Raw genomic sequence first — 21,461 nt, 5'->3', positions numbered from 1 at the left:
GGTCAGTAAGAGGAGTGTGAACTGTATGCAGAAACCAATAGGAAGCCAATGAAGTGACTTGAGGAGAGGAGTAATGTGGGCATAGCGACACTGGCGAAATATAAAGTGTGCAGTAGAATTCTGAACAGATTGAAGGTCAGGAGAGAGATGGTTTAGCAGAAGACCAGTGAGATGCATATTGCAGTAGTCTAGGCAAGAGGTAAAGAGGGTATGGATGAGGGCCTTGGCAGTGCGCTCAGAAAGGAAGGGTCTGATGATTTTAGTGATATTGAAGAGAAAGAAATGACAGATTTTGACTGATTAAAACATTCAAGATAATGAAGGGAATAGACTTAGTAGATAAAGACAGGTTGTTCACTCTCTCCAAGGTGGAGCGAACGAGAGGACACTCTCTAAAGTTAAAAGGGGATAGATTCCATACTAACGTAAGGAAGTTCTTCACCCAGAGTGGTAGAAAACTGGAACGCTCTTCCGGAGGCTGTTATAGGGGAAAACACTCTCCAGGGATTCAAGACAAAGTTAGACAAATTCCTGCTGAACCAGAACGTATGCAGGTAAGGCTAGTCTCAGTTAGGGCACTGGTCTTTGACATAAGGGCTGCCGCAGAAGCAGACTGCTGGGCCCAATGGACCACTGGTCTGCCCCAGAAGCGGCAATTCTTATGTTCTTATGATATGTGAAAAGGAGAGAAATGAGTCTGATTATCCCAAGTTGCAAGCTGAGTTGAAGGCGGAGGATGAAGGCGTTCACAGAAATAGAGAATGAAGGAAGAGGAGAGGTTTAGGTAGAAAGATTAGGATCTCAGTTGTGGCCATGTTTATTTTTATATGGCGATGAGACATCCAAATAGTGATGTCTGACAAGGAGGTTGAAACCTGGGACTTGAATATCTGTTGATTTCAGGTGTAGACAGATAGATCTGTGAGTCATCGGCATAGCACCAAGGGAAGAAGTGTAGATGGAAAACAGAAGTGGTCTCAGGACAGAGCCCTGAGGAACACTGACCAACAGCAGGATGGCGAAGGAGGAGGATCCTCCACAGCAAACGTTAAAGGTGCAATGGGAAAGATAGGAAGAAAGCCATGCACTAACAGAGCTCTGAAATCCAAGTGAAGACAGTGTATCGATGAATAGACGGTGAAATACTTATTCCATATTCTAGAGTCCTTTCCAGTTTGATGCAGCCTTTTGGGTTGGCAACAGCTCCACGCTCCTTCACAAAGGTGATGATGGTGACTTGGAATGATTGGCTGATCAGATCCATATCAAAGCGGGAAGGAGAACAGATAGTAAAATAAATCGTAGATCTGTAGAATCTGGGTTGGATAATAACTTCAAGAAAACCATCTAGAACCATCCCAATTCATAGAGTATCTGATTGTCTGCTTCGACTCCGCAGAGGACCATGTCTTCTTCCCGAGCTAGGCAAACAGACACTGGAAACAGATTATAGACCTCTTAGCGATGTTGACTCACACAGCTTGACATTTTCTCCAGGTGCTTGGGTGGATGGTAGCTATCTTGGAAGTGGTTTCCTGGGTGAGAGCGCACGTGTCCCCTCCAGGAGTCCCTTCTGTTCCGGTGGTTTTCTCAGTGCCATTTCTTCCAACTTCAGCTTCCCTGGACAGGGAATAACTTGTGCTAGCAGCTCCATGTAGAATCCTAAGTACAATTCCATCTTTCTTACCTAAAGTAGTGTCAGCCTTTGACATCAGTCAGGAAGTCTGTTTGCCTACTTTTTGCCCTACAGAGGTCTAAGAAAAAGGATAGTGTTGCATTAGCTGGATGTTAAGTGAGCGCTTCTTTGGTACCTCGAAGTTACCAATGAGTTTTGCGACTTTGATCATTTTTTTGTTCTGACCAGTCATGCCAAGAAAGGAAAGCTGACATCTAAGGCCTCGATTTTCCATATGGATTAAAATGGCCACTTCCTCCCTATATGTGGGCTGCAGAAAACAGCTGCTGATCACATTGAAAGCGCATTCCACTAGAGGAGGAGTTACCTCAAGGGCAGAGACTTGGGTGGTTTTGCCCAAGGAAATCTGTAGAGCAGCTACTTTGTCTACCGGAGGATGTGATAAACAGGAGCACGCTTTCCAAGAAGCTTTGGATAGGTACTTGGAGGACAAAGGGATTGAGGGGTACAGATAAGAGTAGAGGTAGATTATAGGGATGGGATTAGAAGTAAGTTATAAAATTAATCAGGGACCACTGTTCAGGCACTAGGCCTGATGGGCCGCCGCGGGAGCGGACCGCTGAGCAAGATGGACCTCTGGTCTGACTCAGCGGGGGCAACTTCTTATGTACCCTTCATACCTTTACCAGGTTGTATAGGGTGGGCGTAGTATCCAGGAAAGATGCTACTTTCAGGTCCTCCGTGTTAAAAGGCAGGCTCAGCGGGCCAGCCCTAGACTCCGGGGACTGCTGTGGTATGTCCTAGTTTTCAGGACCACTAGACTACAAAGAAAGATTAGGTTCTTATCTCAATAATCTTCTTTCTTATAGATGTTTAGTAGTCCTGAAGCCCCGCTCTGTCAGTGGGTTTTGCCTGCCTTCTGCTTTAAAATCAGTCTGAATTTTGAGAATTCTCTGTCTCAGATGAAATGAGGATATACCCCCCTCCCCCGAAGAGTGTAAAGTCTGGTTTAAGTCTTTGCTTGATACTCCTAGCAGGACATACGAGTTGAGCTCTATATAAGATTAGTGCCGAATGCACATAGTTTTGTACCTGTTTGATCAATTACTGAAATGTTATAATGTTAATGGATATGTTTGTTACAGAGCAGAAGTGAATTGTAGTGTTGGGGATTTTTCCCCGTTTCTCTCCTCCTGGTTATTTATGTCTGCCATTACAGTGCTACTTGATTGCTTTTGTGCAGACTTGAGGGGGGCAATAGCAGATCCCTGGGAAGGAGATGGAGTACAAAAAATGATTGACAGCATTCTGCAAGCAACTTGCAGGTTCAGATGCAAAACTCTAGCGTTCAGAACTACTAGATACATCTACAAAAAGATTATCAAGGTAAAAACCTAGTTTTTCTTTCTGCATTCTGTGGAACAACCAAAGCAGCTTACATGTTATATGCAGGTACTTTCTCTATCACTGGAAGCTCACAATATAAGTTTTTTATACCTGGAATAATGGAAGGTTAATTGACTTGCCCTGGAATTCAAGGAGCTGCTTTTATCTCATATACAGCCAGAAACTATAATCTTGCAGATTGTAATAGATTTTCAGACACAATAACCATAAAACTTGTTGAATGAGAGGAAAACTTAAACATTAAAGAGATGGACAAAATGGTGGATGCTGCTTATCCAAGCCAGTTGGTTGTCCATTTTTGACCTTCTACAGATTATGTAGATGAGCATAGTTTTCTTAACCAACATCCAAGCATCTTCTTCCAAAGCATGTTTAAATGATCTCACATAATAGTTGCTATAGGCTTCAATAGTTTTTGTCTGGCATCTGAATTTTTACGTAAACATTTCATCCTTACCCAATATTACAGAACACTGCAAATATGTATCTGCTTCAGAAAACCTGGTGCAGTGGCAGAAGACTTTACAGGAGGATCTCTCTGAGATGGAGCTCTCAAAGGTAAGAATTTAACACACTCAGCATTATAACAGTATATAGTGGAACCTTGGTTTACGAGCATAATTCGTTCCAGAAGCATGCTCGTACATCAAAGCGAGTTTCCCCATAGGAAGTAAGGGAAATTCACTTCATTGGTTCCCCCCCCCCAGCTGCTCCACCTCATCCCCACACCCCCGAAGCTACTGGTGTACTTCCACCCCCCTCCCCCCCCCACTGCAAACTGGCATCCCCCGCCCGCCCAAACACAAGCCCTTACCCCGATCTGGCACGCAGTACCAACCCACAGGATGTGCCAGTGCCCAAAGATCCTGCCTCTTGCCTGGGCTGGGCCTTGAGCATCTACGTATGCTCAAGGCCTTCTGGCTCCCGCTCTCTAGAGAGCAGGAGCCAGAAGGCCTTGAGTATGCGCAGGCAAGAGGCAGGATCTTTGGGCACTAGCACATCCTGTGGGTTGGTGCTGCGTGCCAGATCGGGGTAAGGGCTTGTGTTTGGGTGGATGAGGGATGCCGGTTCGCAGGGGGGGAGAGGGTGATGCCAGTTCTTGAGGGAGGCTCACAAATCAAGTCAAAGCTCAGTTTGCGAGGCACGATTTGCTCAAGTGTTTTGCTCGTCTTGCAAAACACTCGCAAACTGAGGTTTGACTGTAATAGAGTTCATGCAGGGGTGCAAAAAGTAACAAATGAGTATAAATTCAGTGCATATCCTCAAGGGGGTTTGGTCCTGGAGAAGTGCAGTAATATCTTTTAATGCATATTCAGTTCTATTACCTTTTATGTGTAAATCGTTTTTATTAACAAGAATAAAACTACAAAACAATGGCAATAAGAGAAACAATCAAATTACAAGCAAACCTACCTACCATAGAGGACTGTTCTCTGATATCCTCTATGGCCCCAACACGATCCCTCCCCCCTCCTCATTTCCAAATAACCAATAAAGAATGAACGAATCATGGCTGCTAAACAGCTGAAGTCGATTTAGAATATGACGGCGAGGCCCTATCATATGACACAGTTTTGTTTGGGATGTCTATGAGGGCCAAAAGTCAAATCTCCTCGAATAATAATAAGCTGTTAATGATTTTAACAGGAGTTGCCATCCAACAAATAACACACAATTGGAAAGACTATAGAGGGTTGAACTACTGTTTCTGGTGGAGTTCGGTGTGTCATGTGTATGAAATGGAAAAAACATTGGCGGTTAGAAAAGGTTATTTTAAAAAATTTAAAGATGTGTGGGGACCATTAATAGATTACTATAATAAATAATTGTATTTATCCCCATTTAGTATGTATATGGTGGGTGGGTGGGTTTTATGAAAATGTGATAGGTAATTACAAATATATTTGGAAAGGGAGGGATGGGAGGTAATTTATAGTATAAGATGACTGTAGAGTTTCAAGTGAAGAATGTATATTATGACTTGATTTATTGTACACTTGTTTTCATATTTTAAAAATGAATAAAGATATATATAAAAAAAGAATATGACGGCGACTCCTTGGAGGCAAAATGTCTAAATAAGGAGTCCAAATGTGAACAAAATCTTTACTTCGTCTGTGAGAGGAATAAGCCATCCTGGCCTCCCATCCCATCAGTTCATGTAGTTTATTCCTCCTGTACCAATACATTGCTATTACCCTTTAAATGCATGCCTGAATTTGTGGTTGTTGATTTTGGTTTTTAATAGGGTTTGTGGAGGATTGAGAATTTTATTTATTTAATTTTTTACCCAGTCTTTTAGTAGGACTTCAGTGAAGGCATACTTAGGTTACTATCAAACAGGTTAAAGCAACTTTTGTTGTTGGCTTGTCCCTCAGGATCATTTATATTGAAACTTGTATCAAAAAACTTATACTGTAACTATGGTAAATTGTAAGCAGGACGTACGCAGGTAAAGCTAGACTCAATTAGGGCACTGGTGTTTGACCTAAGGGCCCAAGCTGCAATTCTTATGTTCTGTAACCAGTTCTGAGGTCTTTGGGGAAAATGGGATAGAAAACTAACTAAATAAATTTCTTGTCATCAGCTGCAGGTAAATCCAGAAACTTGTAGGTTGTGACCATCTACCATTAGGTGGAGATAAAGAATGACAAAAGCTAAACTCTGTCTTTGTACATAGGATGGGATGTTCCTTATTCAGCCATTATGGTCTCTATCACCAGCTCCTGGATTCCCTGTCAACCTTGTCCCAGTCCTGGGTTTTCCTGATTCAGTGGAGCTATAGAATTTCTATCCATTTAAGATGTCTATTTAGGGTACACCTGGTGCCAAGTGGCTTCAAGAAATGTACTCGTTTAATCGGACCATTTCCAGTGCAATAGGTGAGACATTCTAGATTGAAAGGCTGTTTCCCTTTAGCCGCATGCTGCAGAAGGAATCCACTCTGGATTTTTCACTCTGCCTCTGTTGTACTTCACTGAGGTCTTTAGCTTCACCTACAGTTCTTTCCGTCTGCATTCATGACTGCAGATGTGTTTGTTCTGCTTTCCCCATTTTATTAATTTTAATTCGATGTAATTTTGTCCCTTTTCTGGTAATTTGGTGCTTGGAGCGATTTTTAAAGCTCTGCCTGCTTGAGAATTCACAGATTTTGATCTATAGCTGAGAGGCCAATCCCACTGGGTACCTGTCAACCAGCCTGCATAGTTTTCTCTGAAGCTCAGGGCCATCCCTGATGTGGTCTTACTCTTAGGCTTAGTGGTGTCCTTGCTCCTCCGCCCGTTTTGGTGTGCATCCGATGGTCCGTAGGGGTGGAGGTGTAGTCGGGCATAGGAGTCTGACTGGCAGCTCGAAGACCAGCTTTGCAGAAGCATTTCCAGCATTGTGGCAGTGAATTTTCTCATCCAGCTGCTGTGAGCTTAAAGCAGGCTGTCTGGTCACAGTGAGTGCACAGGCTTCAGCCTGTGAGAAACATTGGAAGAGGTTGGAAAAGTGGGGTTTTCAGTGTTTGTTGTTGTTCCCCCTTCTGAAAAATCCTAAAATCGCTGTGTGAAAAATATTGCGATTCTGGTGTGAACTTTGACAGTGGCCATCTTGAATTTTTAACAATCTTTTTTCCTAAAGCTCCCTGCTTCTTCAAAATTGCAAATTTTGCCTAGAAACCTGCTGGAATGGAGTCCTTGGGCTGTCTTCATATGGATTCTTGCCAGGATAGCGAAAATTTAATGCTTTTAGGATGTCTGCTCCATGTGCCGCGGGGAGGGGAGGGGTGACAGCATCCAGCTTAGCTTCTCCTCTGCTCAAGCAGGTGACCAACTGTTCAACTTGCCCGGCAGGGCAGCCTTCATTGTTTTCGGGGCTCGGCACGGCTGATACTTCGGTTAGCCATGCTGTGAACCCTCCGCAACCACAGCAACACAATTTTCAGTCACCTATGGATGACTGTGCTCCTGGAGCCGGACCCTTTTTCTCCATTTATGGAAATTTTTTGGGTCTGAATTTCAGAATGTGTCTTCCCCTGAGCATTCCCATGCCACCTCCATGTGTCTCTTAGTGGCATTGTGTCTTTGGGCACGTTTTTGCCTCAGCCTGCTACTGTTTTCGCGCTGCCTGCCCTGATCTATGGGACTTTGATGCGGATGTTCGATTGCTGATCCTTTGTTTGCAGGTTCAGCGCTTCCTGGAGTGGGGAATAAAAAAATAAAAGGACTTGTGTGCTGGATCTGCAGATTTCTCTGGGATCTTGAATCCTCAGGATGATTCTCTCAGCCAGCTCTGTCTACTTCTTCCTCCTGGCTTTGTGGTGTGCACTCGCAGTATGTTACCTTTCCCTGGTTCACTGTTCTAAGCATTCTGGTCTCGGAACAGTTTTACTCTCTGGAGGCTGCTCTGAAAATTGTTAGAGCTATGTCACACTTGTCTCCTCTAGTACAGGAGTGTCAGCAGCTTTTGAGTTAGCCCAGAGTGGATTCTTTGGTGCAGGTGACTAAGCCCACCTCTCTCTCCCGTGAGGGTGGTGTAATGCTACATGATATGCAGGGCCGCCGTGTGGATGTGGTCCTCAGGAAACCTTTTAACATAGCTGCTTTAGGCATTAAAGCTGCTTCGGCGACATTTTTTTGTTGCACGCGCCTTTTTCTCTCGACTGCGCGCCCTGGAGCGTGAGGTGGTGGATCCCCCTTCTCAACTTCTTTTGGCTAGGACAAATTATATAGCTGATGCATTGTATTGACCATATGCGACTTTGGCAAAGGTGTCAGCATACTGCACTTCTAAGGCTACTTTGGCTAGGCTGCCTTTTCAGGAGCAGTTCTTGTTTGGCAAAGGTCTGGCAAAGGTGATGGACCGTCGCCTTAAGACTGTGCCTGACAGCAGACCCAGACCCTCCAGGAGTTCTGGTCGTTCTAATTTTGAGGCTTATGGCACTGTTGATCATATGCAAGTGCCATGTCACAAAGATTTTCACAGGACTCCGTAAGATGGTATACTGGCTTCAGGCATGCCCAGTCTTCTATCTCCTGTTCTGCGCCCTCTGCCCTCGACACAATGTGCCTAGCAGTGGGATGCCCCCCTTCAATTTCTTGCTGCCTGTATATACGCAATTCAGTCAGGATGTTGCGGAACAATACTGAAGGGGGGACTTCTTCTTGAGAGAGCCTTTGGGTGAAACATGTTGGAGCTGACAGGTCCCTCCCTACCTGACATTTTAAGGAGAGTTACTGTACTTCTCATGCAGAAATAATGCATGAAGCTAAGTACAAAGTGTGTTTCGTTTTAAAAAAAAAAAAGAATTAGTGTAAGTTATTTATTGCACATAGAATACAGAGACACAAAAAAACCAAGTCTGATGAAGATGAATTTGCCGCTTGAGTGACCAAGCCTAGAATCAATTGGCTGGTGGTTGGCTCATTCTGAAGACTTAAAAAAATTCTTTCAAAAATTGTTTTATTGAATGCAATGAAAATAATATAAGCGCTGTTTCCTTTTGTATGGTCTATATTAATGACAGCAAAAAGTAACAAAAAGGCTGAATATTAGCATTGATATGTTTGCGAAGAGAGGCACGTCCTGTAAGCAATCTCCTGACGCCGGCCCCTTTTCTCTCTGCTGGCCCTTCTCTCTAGTTTGTCGGCGCAAGGCCTGTTTGAAGGGCCTTTGCACATCGTATGCACATGACATCATCACACTGATGCCAGAGCACTTCCAGGAGTCTCGAGCCGGGGACACTATGTTTAGTGTGCCCCAGCTCTCAAATGTTTGCGAGACACTGTTCTAGATCAGTGGTTCCCAACCCTGTCCTGGAGGACCACCAGGCCAATTGGGTTTTCAGGCTAGCCCTAATGAATATGCATGGATCAGATTTGCATGCCTCTCACTTCCATTATATGCAAATCTCTCATGCATATTCATTAGGGCTAGCCTGAAAACCCGATTGGCCTGGTGGTCCTCCAGGATAGATTTGGGAACCACTGTTCTAGATGATGGCTTCATCAATACCTTTAGTGCTTCCATAGAGTAGGCTTACTGTTAAGATAGTTACCTTTGAAACTCCAGTTCACTGATGCTGCAGTTTGCTCCTTCTATGCTTTTTTCTTTGTCCTGCCCTAATTGGGGCGCTACATCCCATTCATTTCTGGACTGGTCTGGCATAGACGTAATGGAAGGGGAAAATTATTTCTTCCCATGATAATTTTCTTCCGTTTAGTCATGTCAGACCAAGTTTATCCAAGTTTCCAAGTTTATTAAAATTTTTGATAAAAACGCCAATCGTACATTCTAAGCGTTTAACAGTTAAAAAATTAAAATGGTTTTCCTTAAGTGTTTTTTTTCTTACAGGTAATATCTTCTCTTCTGCTTTTCATTTTCTTCACATGGATGCCTCACATTTCCTGACTCAGTAAAATACCTGTATGTCAGTTGAATATGAGCCTCATTCTTTAATGTTAACAGTGGTATGTTGGCTTTAGTCTTTTCCAATTGTCAGCTATAATTATGAGCACCATTGCTTGGCAATTCAAAATACTGAACATAAGCATTGTCTCTGCTGGGTCAGACCAGAGGTCCATCATCTCCAGCAGTCCGCTCACGCGGCGGCCGATCAGGTCCAAGACCTGTATAGTATTCTTCTATCTACACCCTTCTATCCCTTTTTCCTTCAGGAAATTATCTAATCCTTTCTTGAACCCCGATATCGTGCTCTGTCATATCACACCCTCTGGAAGCTCATTCCAGGTGTCCACCACCCTTTGGGTGAAGAAGATCTTCCTAGCATTGGTTCTGAATCTGTCCCCTTTTAATTTTTCTGAGTGCCTTCTCGTTCTTGTAGTTTTCGAAAGTTTGAAGAATCTGTCCCTCTCCACTTTCTCTATGCCCTTCATGATCTTGTAAGTCTCTATCATGTCCCCTCTAAGTCTCCGCTTTTCCAGTGAAAAGAACCCCAGTTTCTCTAGTCTTTCAGCATACGAAAGGTTTTCCATACCTTTTATCAATCACGTCGCTCTTTTCTGAACCCTCTCTAGTAACGCCATATCCTTAAGGTACAGCGACCAATATTGGACGCAGTACTCCAGATGCGGGCGTACCATTGCCCAATACAACGGCAGGCTAACCTTTTTCGTTCTGGCTGTAATACCTTGATAATACCTAGCATTCTATTTGCCTTCTTTGATGCCACTGCGCCAACGGCTTCATTGTCTTGCCCACCATTATCCCCAAGTCCTTTTCTAGGGTACTCTCACCCATTTCCAGCCCTCCCATCGTATAGCTGTATTTCGGGTTTCTGTTTCCCACATGTAAGACTTTACATTTCTCTACATTAAATTTCATCTGCCATCTCACCGCCCACTCTTCTAGTTTGTTCAGGTCCCTTTGTAAATCTTTACAGTCCTCTTTTGTCCTGAACATTCCAGGCTGTGCGATACCCTTAAAGGGCAAAGCTCAAAGGGATGTACATAGGTACTTCCAGTTGAGACCTATTTTTTAAGGGGTGTGGTGGTGTGTTTAAGTTTAAATTAGAAGTAATAGAGAAAACTCTGTTCCTTCTGTAGCTGTGGTGAAAGAAGGAGGCAATTTTTTCAGTTAGTGTTACCTTCATGTTTGTAGTGGAAAGCTATTGCTGTGCCAGTCTTCTCAGGGGCATGGATGTTTACAAGGTACAAAGGTGCTCTGGAAACGAACACACGTTGTCTCAAGCAGCTTCCCGAGATTGCCACTTCAAAGTCTTGTACTTGCAGCTAATTTATGTGGCAACAAGTTTCCTGAACATACAAGGTCTCAAATGTTTTTATGACTAGTATGGCCAAAACCACCAAAAGCTCTTTTTCCATTGCAATAGGGATGGTATGCTGAACCGTAGGGTACTCCATCTGTGCTCACGAGCATACTGCAGAAGATGTCAAGCACAGCTTTTCAACTCAACTTTACAACAGTCTCTGCTGCCCCCTTTAGTTCTTCCTTCTGCAGGTGAGCATGAAGGTGTCTGATCTGTTCCATTAATTTCTTTATTGTTTTGCTGTCCCTTTGTTGGTTTTTGGTTTGTTTGTGGTTTTTTACATGGCTTCAAGGGACTGCTGTGCCTGCTTGGAGAGGAGCAGACATTTCATCTGCAGCTGGTAGGTGTATTATTCGGGGACCAGTGCAGCCAGCCGTCTGAAGATTTGTGGAGCTCAGTGTTCCGGGCCCTCAGCACTCGCTCGCTTCCTTGAATTGGTCAACAGCTTGAGCCCTGGCTGTTAGGCATCAGTAGCGTCCACAGTGCCAGCTGCAGCTTTGATTCCCCCCTCTCCTTTTGTGTGTCTGTCACGACCCAGGAGGTGGAGTATCAGTCCGACTAACAGCCTGAAAATCTCAATGTGGCAGCTGAGAGGTATTTGAGGCAGATAAACCCTCCAGATCCAGCAACTCTTTCAAAGAGCTGAAGCAGGCTGTAGCATAATTTCCCCAATATATTGTCTGTGAGTACAAGCTGTGTCGGTCTATGGGGAAAATCGGGGAGGGGGGGTGTCTTGAACTGTGATTTAACTGTTTCTGCAGTTAGATATTTGGTCCCCTCCCTTAAAATCCTATTTTTGTGTTTATTGGTCAGCTCCAAAGTGCTTTTAATCCATTTTTTAGTGCCAAAACACTGCAAGGATGGCCATCTTGGATTTATTGGGAACTGATAATGTCCGACTGCTGGGTCCTTGAGATTATCAGAGAGAGTTATATGGATTTTCTGGCAGGCCATCCAGAGAAGGCAGAAAAGCTCCAGGCAATGTTATGAAGGTTGCTGAATATTCAAGCCATAGAACTAGACTCTCCAAGAAAGGCTCAGAAGAGTAGAGGCCCATTCCAGATCTCAAACATGTCAACATGGCTCAGAGTTCATCGGTTCTGGGTGGAGACTGTTCGGTCTGTCATTGCAAAGTGGAGCTAGGAGAGTTTGTGACTTCCCTAGATTTGATGGAAGCTTACCTTCACATCCCAATCTTCCCGGAACACAGAAAGTTACTGAGATTCCATGTATTAGATAACCACTATTCTCAGCACTTCCCTTTGTGCTTGGCAACAGCGCCCTGAACTTTCACCAAGGTTATGGTGGTGGCTGCTCATCTACACAGAGCAGTTTAGCAAGAGCCCCATCCCAAACAAAAGGAGAGAAGGCGGTAGTGGCAGTTGTGGAGGCATTACAGACCTTGGGATGGATTGTGAATTTTTTAAAGAGCCAACTTGTTCCGACACAGTCCCTAGAATATCTAGGGGGTCTTATTCAACACGATAGAAGGCCAGGTTTTTCTTTCAGAGGCACACAAACTAAAGCTTTGTATACAAATTATAGCCCTATTGAACAAACCACACCTACTGCATTGCATTACCTTCAAGTCCTTGGATCAACAGCAGCCACGATAGAAGTGGTGCCTTGGGTGAAGGTGCACATGCACCCCCACCAGGACACCTTGTTGTCGCACTGGTTGCCTCAGAGACTCTCCCTGCAAATTCCGCTCCCCTGGACCCCAGCAGCTAGATGTAGTATGAGCTGTTGGCTCTACTTACAGCCTCTAGGGAAAGGGATTCCGCTCTGGATTGATTCATGGGTTGTCCTGATGATGAATGCCAGCTTGTTCATCTGGGGAGTGCATTAAAGTGGTCATCCAGTTCAAGGTCAATGGATTCCATCATAACAGAAATGGTCTATCAACAGGCTGGAACTACAAGCAGTTCATCTGGTGCTGCACCAACTGCAGCCCTTGCTGAAGGTCAAGGTAGTCAGTCTTCTATGACAATGCCACTGTTGTGGCCTATGTCAGCAGGTATGGAGGCAACAGGAATGCTCCGCTCTAGCAGGAGGCGAAAGCATTGTTTTGTTGGGCAGAAACACACCCACAGGTGATCTCTGTGGTGCACGTGGCTGGACTAGACAATGTTCAAGCTGATTATCTCAGCAGACAGACATTAGATCTGGGAAAGTGGTCATTGCTCTGAAAGTGTTTCAGGTCATTGTGAAGAGATGGGGGTCATTTGATGTTCGATCTCAAGGCGTCTACAAAAACAAAAAGGCAAATCAGTTCTTCAGTTGAATATACGAACCAGGAAGTGCAAGGCTGAACACCTTGGTTTAACCATGGCCAGAGACCAGGCTACTGTACATGTTTACCCCCTGGCCCATGATAGACCGGGTGATCCACTGAATAGCACATCATATGGGAGCAGTAGTTCTGGTAATGCTAGATTGGCCGAGGTACCCATGGTATGCGGACTTCGTACAACTACAAAAGGAGCAAGGTCTCTTAATTCTAGGTGCATCCAGATTTGCTCTCACAAGGGCCAATTACCCTAGAAGGTCTGGGATGCTTTGGTCTTAACAGCATGGCTCTTGAGCGTGCAGCGCTAGTCCAAAAAGGATACTCTGAAGTAATCATTGCTACACCCTTCATGCCAAAAAGCCAACAATGCACGAGAGGCCTTTCAGTGCTTGTGCTTCAGAGAAAAGTTAGAGCTGGGCAATGCCTCAATTTAATTGGTACTGGTGTTTCTCCAAGAGGGCCATGACAAGGGATTGGCAGTGGCATCCCTTAGAGTTCAAGTAGTAGGGCTCTCGTGCTTCTGGGGATGAGAAAAGAGAGCTTTACTAGCAGCTCATCTGGGCCTAGTCAGGTTCCTGAAGAGCACCCTAAGACTACAGCCTCTGATTCGAGACCCACTTCCATCCTGGAACTTTAGTATAGTTTTAAGAGGACTTAGCAGAACCCCATATGAGCCCTTACAGGAGGCCTTCCTCATTGATATGACAGTCAAAGCAGTCTTCTTGGTGGCAATTACTTCTGCCAGGAGAATGTCAGAATTGCAGGCACTGTTGTGCAGAGAGCCATTCCTTAGGTTCACGGAAGCAGGAGAAACCTTGTGTAAGGTTCCTCCTTTCTACCGAAAGTCATTTCAGCATTTCATGTCAACCAAGAGGTTTGCTTACCAGTATTTGTCCCCACAGGGTCCAAGAAGAACGAATAGGCCTTAAAGGTTTTGGATATCAGGAGAATCCTACTATGTTACCTGGATGTGACTAATGAGTTTCATCTCTCAGATCATCTTTTCATGTTAACAAATCAGGCGAGATGAGGCAGACTTGCTTCTAAGACTTCCATCTCTATTTCCTTCTCATACATTGGTTGTGGCAAACAGCTGCCAATCTCATTTGAAGGTGCATTCAACTAGAGGTGTGATCTCCTCTTGGTCGGCAGCAAGGGTGATTCCCCTTGAGGAGATTTATAGGTAACCACCTCCCTTCATACTTTCACCAAATTCTACAGCAGGGGTGTTCAACCTGCAGCCCCGTGAAGTATTTTGTGCAGCCCCAGTCGAGGGCGATGCAGTGTTTTCCTCTGCTGCCCCCGGGTGTTTACCGTCTTGCTGGCTCCCTCCTCTGTCTTGCTGCAGCGTTTGTACATTTGTGCAGCCCCAGAAACATTTTTTACGGCCAATGCGGCCCAGGGAAGCCAAAAGGTTGGACACTCTTGTTCTACAGGGTGGATATAGCAGCACAGGAAGATGCTTCTTTCGGGCCCTCAGTATTATGTGCAGGCTCATTTCTCCCAACTTAGACTTTGGGGGACTGCTTAGGTACTAAGGTTCAGCATACCATTCCTATTGCACTAGAAAAAGAGATTAGATTCTTACTTTGATAATATCTTTTCCAGTAAATGTAGATATGCTGACACTCCCCCCCCCACCCACACACACACACAGCAATTTATCTGATGCGCCTGCTTTCCGACTTAAGCTTAATGTTCAACTCCATAGCTAAGATTTTGCTGTAAATCAGACCGATTCTGAAGAGCATGTATAAAGGATTACAAGGGAGGAATAGTTGAACTCCATAAATGTTCTGGCTGTTCATACTGCTTGCTTAACTTATATTTTCTTACGTTCTTGTTCCTCTGAGGCTTGTTAATGTTTTAGCTACGTTACTGCTTCTTCAGTGAATGATTTTGAATTCATCTGAGCACATCAGGCACCTGGTTTGGGGGAATCCCTCATACCCCTCCTTCTCCTGTCTTTTTCTGTAGGGCTTTCACCAGCTTTGATATGAACTGAAGGGGGCAGCAGAGACCATGGAGGAGGAGTTAAAATCTGTGATGGACCTCTTTTACAAGTACAGATGGAGTACATTACGGTTTAGCATACCATCCCTATCTACTGGTAAAGATACAGTCCATTATACTGTGCAAGGGAGGCCTTTCCTCTTTATTTTCATGGCTGTAAATAATCCAAATTCTCTGTTCACTTGCAGGTGGTTGTGCTTCTCCTGTATTACTCCACCATGAGCCTGAAAACCCAGAAAGAGTCTGAGGAACTTGACTACAAAACTCAGGTAACTGGATGAGGCAAGTAAGGCATTGTATCTTCGCTGTGTATGTACAGTCTCTTACATTGTAAACCACTCTGAACTGTTTGTGGTACTGCGGTATACAAAAATAAAGTTATTATTATTATTAAGGAAGCAGCAAAGTCAGGTTTCATTAGCAGCTGATTTCCTGGTAGTTCAGGAGTTGATTTTTCAGTCATCAGTTTTTGTTAATTACCACAGAATTCTTTGTCATATGTGGATACACATATACTAATCATTCTAAGGTAACCTACATAAACTGTTGACTCTTCTAAAATAATGCATGCACAAATAACTGTAAACCATCTCTGCATTTTCATGACTTTAGTCTGTTTTGTAGCCTTCCAATTTGCATTGAAGAAGAGCACCTTCTTTTTCTCTCAAACCAGTGGTTCTCAACTTTATATTTCTGTCTATATCAGACATGTTAAACTCTGGCCCGCGGTAAGTTAAAAATTGGCCCGCCAGACATTTTCAACTTTATACTCAATCTGGCCAGCTGGCACGAACCACTGCCGCTGGTGCTCTTCACTCACGTCTGCCTTCGTCTGATCTCTTCAAAGCAGCCTGATGAGGATCGCTGACCGGCTGTAGTGAGCCTCGCAGGCAGTTGTTGACTTTAGTAGCACGTTCCCTCTGACGCGATCCCGTACATCAGATAAGGGGCGGGATCGTGTCAGAGGGAATGTGCTACCAAGGTTGACAGAGGCCTTCGAGATTCGTTAAAGCAGGCCAGCGATCCTCAGCAGGCTGCTCTGAAGAGGAGACCAGGCGAAGGCAGTAGCGCGTGAAGAGCAGCAGCAGCCGGCTGGCCAAAGCACCAGGAAGCCGGGATGGAGGGAAGGTAGCAACGGCAGGTCAAATATGAAGGTGAGACCGGGAAGAAGGGGGGGAAAACATGCAGGCCTTTGGGACGGGGGCGGGCCCTGGTGTAGAAGTACCCAAAGGGAGAGAAGGAGGGGGTCGAGACGTGCATGTGCCGGAGTGAGGGGAGAATAAGGATACAGGCATTTAGGGACACAAATGGGGATACTGGATACTGCAAGGATTAGTGACCAAGAAAATGCTAGATCAGGGTGGATGAAGAATGCCTAGAATGTTTCACCTTTTGCACTGAAAATAGAGGTTATATACTTACCCTGGTAAGCTCTTTTCCAGTAAATAAGTGAGACATTCTAGACTCCCGCCCAGTCCTTCCTGCGCCTGCCTACTGTTTCAGTCTGTATATGCTTCTCCAAGCTGATTCGTGGATGCCTGTCAGCCTGTTTGATTTAATTCTTGAGTAGAACAGTTTGTGTTTTTAAACCTGTTGCTACAGGTATCTCTACTTCACGTGTATTGGGTGGCTCTACGTGCTTGGGTACTAACTGTGTAGGTGGAGCTAAAGAACCCAGTGAAGTACAACAGAAGCAGAGTGAAAAATCCAGAGTGGATTCCTTCTGCAGCATGAGGTTGAAGGGAAATAACCCATCAGTCTAGACCTGGGCTGCCCAAGTCCGGTCCTTGAGAGCTACTGGCAGGCCAGGTTTTCAGGATTTTCACAATGAATATGCATGAGAGAGATTGGCGGTTTTAAAATCATCTGGAAGCATTGGATGATGGCAGGAATCCGTACTTTGGAGGATGTAATAAAAAATGGTAAGCTGCTGGAGTTTTCACAATTGCAACATAAGTTTAGTCTTAATAAATCGCAATATTTTAGATGGTTGCAATTGAAGCAGGCCATTCAGGTAGGGTTCCCTGAATGGAAAAATCTCATTAATTATCATAGTTTGGAATTCTTATGCTTTCAGATGGATTCAATGGATCACAGAGCTGCACAGTGGTATAAATTAATATCTGGATTTGTAAACAAAAAAACAAAAAATGGTCTTAGAGACATTTGGAGCATTGAGATAAAGCATCAAATTAATGCATCTCAATGGCCACGACTTTGGAGTATTGTGGAGTATTGTGTTCAGTTTTGGAGACTGTATCTGGCGAAAGACGTAAGAAGACTTGAGGCGGTCCAGAGGAGGGTGACGAAAATGATAGGAGGCTTGCACCAGAAGACGTATGAGGAGAGACTGGAAGCCCTGAATATATATACCCTAGAGAAAAGGAGAGACAGGGGAGATATGATTCAGACGTTCAAATACTTGAAGGGTATTAACGTAGAACAAAATCTTTTCCAGAGAAAGGAAAATGGACATAATTTGAGGTTGAGGGGTGGTAGATTCATGGGCAATGTTAGGAAATTCTACTTTACGGAGAGGGTGGTGGATGCCTGGAATGCGCTCCCGAGAGAGGTGGTGGAGAGTAAAACTGTGACTGAGTTCAAAGAAGCGTGGGATGAACACAGAAGATTTAGAATCAGAAAATAATATTAAATATTGAACTAGGCCAGTTACTGGGCAGACTTGTACGGTCTGTGTCTGTGTATGGCCGTTTGGTGGAGGATGGGCAGGGGAGGGCTTCAATGGCTGGGAGGGTTTAGATGGGCTGGAGTAAGTCTTAACAGAGATTTCGGCAGTTGGAACCCAAGCACAGTACCGGGTAAAGCTTTGGATTCTCGCCCAGAAATGGCTAAGAAGAAAAAATTAAAAATAAAAAAAATTTAAATTGAATCGGGTTGGGCAGACTGGATGGACCATTCGGGTCTTTATCTGCCATCATCTACTATGTTACTATGGTTTTGGAGGTTAAGATGAACGGTGTCAGCATCTATGAGACAAACGTGGTTTTTTCTTTTACATAGAGCTTTTTGGACCCCTGTTCGTTTGCCAAAAATAGATAGTTCCAAGTCTAATAGATGTTGGCACTGTCATCTTGAAGCTGGGACATTAGATCATCTTTTATTCTATTGTCCATTTATTTTATCATTTTGGAAATCAATTTGGCCTCAAATTAATAGGATGTTAGAAAATCCGGTAGCCTTGACATATGATACGATTTTATTTGGAACAACTATGAGAGCAAGAAGTCAAATCTCGTCAGATAACAACAAGCTTTTGTTTATTTTAACTGGAATAGCAATACAACAAATAACATACAATTGGAAAACATATGACAGGTTAAATTATAATTTTTGGTGGAATTCTGTGTGTCATATATACAAAATGGAGCTCACAATAGCAATGCAAAAATTATATTAGTAAATTTCAGAAAGTCTGGGGATCGTTAACAGATTTTTGTAATGAATGATTAACTTTTCCCATGTTAAGGTATTTGATTAGGGGGGAAAAGGGTGTTATTATATAATACATGAGTATTTCAATAATTTCACAGTAAGGATGATTTTATGATTTATTGAATAGGGAGGGAGGGGGAGGGATTATTAGATTCAATAAGAATGATATAAATGTTAAATTTCTTTCATAATATTTAAAATATTATATAATTTTAATTTGTAATGAAATGTTAAATTTGATGCTTATATGAAAGTTAATCAAGTGTGTATCTTTAAGTTTTAAATGAGTTTATTTGCTACACTTGTTGTAACATACGAAAATGAATAAACAATTAAAAAAACAACAAAAAAACCCAATACATAATGGTTAACCACAAAATTAAACTATATAAAGCACACTGACAGCAGATGTAAATTCTCAAAATTGACATAATTCAATCATAAAATTCAAAAATAAAATCATTCCCCTACCTTTGTTATCTCCCTCCCTCCATGCTATGCCTTACCTTCTGATGCTCCCGGTATTATCTTCAGGCCGGCTCCCTCTTCCTCACTGACGCAGTGCACAAAGCTGCAGGCAGCAGCTCCTTGCGTGTCCCTTGCCTCATCTGGAAGCCTTCCCTCTGACGTTGCAACGTCAGAGAGAAGGCTTCCAGTTCAGGTGCAGGATGTGCGTAGGAGCCACTGCCCATGGCTTTGTGCACTGAATCGGTGAGGAAGAGGGAGCTGGCTCAAATCTAACGCCGCATCGATCACACCGTGGACCGGCGGTTGAAGAACACTGTTTTGGGCCTGATGCACGTGCTGGCCATGTGGACCGGCAGAAAATTTCTGTGGACAGGCACCGATTCATGGACTGGTGGTTGAAGAACACTAGTCTAAACAACATTAGTGGCTTGCCTTGATAGTATATAGAATCTTTCAGTTATTTCATCATTTCATCAAAGGCATACAAAGGAGAGTTTTTCTTGAGAGATTAGTAAATCGTGATTTAGGAAGCAATCATAACAGATCAGTGAAGCAAAATGTGAGAAATTCTTGATTAAATTTTAGGTGTTACCCAAAGTAAGAAAGAGTTGGATTTGAAATCTTAAACCTTTCTTTTAAAAAAACAAACACAAAAAACTGTCACCAGGACAGTTGTGATAACAGTACTTCTTCATCTATGGATTTTTACACCAAAGAAGGTGTAGAATATCACAGAATTCAATATTTAGGATTTTAATGCTGTAAGAAAACTTTGTTAGAATGTTGTGAATCACGGGCTTGAGTTCTCTGGGTAAGATGTTTTCAGAGGATGACTTCTGATCTGATTCGCACTTTTAGGGTAATGACCTTTTCAAATGCATCCTGGATTGCTTTCATTTTAGGCTGAGCTGGCCTCCATCTTGCAGTTTGTTCTGGATAATGAAGAGCTCTGTTTGAATGACAATCTAGCAGACTTTCTGCAGAAAAAACGTAAGTGTTTCTAAGACTGTTCTTAGCTCCCAAAGATAATGTGGAGATTCACGGCAGCTTGAATGTTTGTTCTCATTTTGTCCTTGACATTTTTTATAATGGCAGGTTTTTCTCTCTCTAGCACATTTTTCTAAATGTTGTACTATCTAATGATAAAGTACAAATATGACACAGGCACCTGTCATGGCCATGCATGTTTTCTTAAATATTCCGCTTTGGCTGTATTGCACACACAGTTTTTAGAAAATCTATATACTTTTCCAGAATGTTCTTATTTCTTGTCTTATAATGTAAAAGTAAAATATATTAAAATAAAACAATGTTTTTCATGTATCCAAATGAAAAATATTTTCCAAAAATGCTCAGAAAATGAAGTAAGGCAATAAATATAGAAACAAAGAAAAATGAAGGCAGATAGACCATATGACCTATCTAGTCTGCCTGATCATGCCATCTCCTATTTCCTCTCCCTTAGAGATTCAGGCCCTGATTCTACAAAGTGCGTCCCGATTTTAGGCATCTGTAGGCGTCCTACAGCTGTCTAATCAGCCAATTGGGATGCACATTTTTAAAAAAAATGCTTTAGGGAGAATTGCATATATATTGCATATTTTTAAATGATTAATATACATATGCATTTTATTATTTGTGTATGGTTATGGGAGGGAGGTGGGATATAAAGCTTTTAGATATACATTGTGATGGAATTTTCAAGTGATAATGTATTATGATAGTTTGTATTTAATGTACACTTGATGTATGTATTAAAATGAATAAAGATTTTGGGGGGGGAAAAAAAATGCTCTCCAGGCAGGCTGCCTATATTGAAGGTGCCTCTGGGAGCCTAGAGCGGCTCACAAGACGCCTAAGCTCGCCTAAGGGCCTTAGGCGAACCTAGACGGCCCTACACATCTCCCTAGTAGAGGAAGAGACGGTTACAATGTAGGCCAGCAAAATGCTGGTCTACATTGTAAGTAGACGCGACCGCTATACTTATCGCGGCAAGGGATCTCTCTGCCGCTATAAATATAGTGGCTGCGGCCGCTGTAAGTATAGTGGCTGCGGTCGCTATAAGTATAGTGGCTGTGGCCGCCTTAGGCTTCGCGGGATGGGCCAGGAAGGGGCGGGCCCGCCTCATTTCGACGAGGCGGGCCTGCCGCCTGGACGGGCAAGACCCGTCTGGCCAACAATTAAAGGTTAGTTTGGTGGGGGGGAGGTTTGGGGGCTGTTAGCGCTGGGGGGGCGTCTTCCGGCAGGAGGGTTTGGGCACCTTCCTGCCAGTGATCGGTAGTGTTGGGTGGGGGACATCTTCTGGCAGGAGGGTTTGAGCACCCTCCTGCTGGCGATCGGTAGTGTCGGAGGGGGGGGCATCTTCCAGCAGGAAGGTTTGGGCACCCTCCTGCCGGCAATCGGACAGGCGGCCGCGGCCGCTA

At 43.7% G+C, this 21,461-nt stretch overlaps 1 protein-coding gene across 4 annotated transcripts in view; it reads left to right on the top strand.

The window, feature by feature from the left end:
• NUMA1 (nuclear mitotic apparatus protein 1) overlaps positions 1–21,461 on the top strand; it is a 271,890-nt gene that overhangs the window by 55,112 nt on the left and 195,317 nt on the right. For all 4 annotated transcript variants that reach the window (XM_033949032.1, XM_033949036.1, XM_033949035.1 and 1 more), the window contains exons 5-7: positions 3,513–3,601; positions 15,306–15,386; positions 19,941–20,028. In XM_033949032.1, coding sequence (XP_033804923.1) covers positions 3,513–3,601; positions 15,306–15,386; positions 19,941–20,028 — 258 coding nt within the window. The remainder of the gene's footprint in view (positions 1–3,512; positions 3,602–15,305; positions 15,387–19,940; positions 20,029–21,461) is intronic.

This window comes from Geotrypetes seraphini, chromosome 6 (assembly GCF_902459505.1).
Source record: "Geotrypetes seraphini chromosome 6, aGeoSer1.1, whole genome shotgun sequence".
Lineage (NCBI taxonomy): Eukaryota > Metazoa > Chordata > Amphibia > Gymnophiona > Dermophiidae > Geotrypetes > Geotrypetes seraphini.
This window is presented reverse-complemented; position numbering and strand designations above follow the sequence as displayed.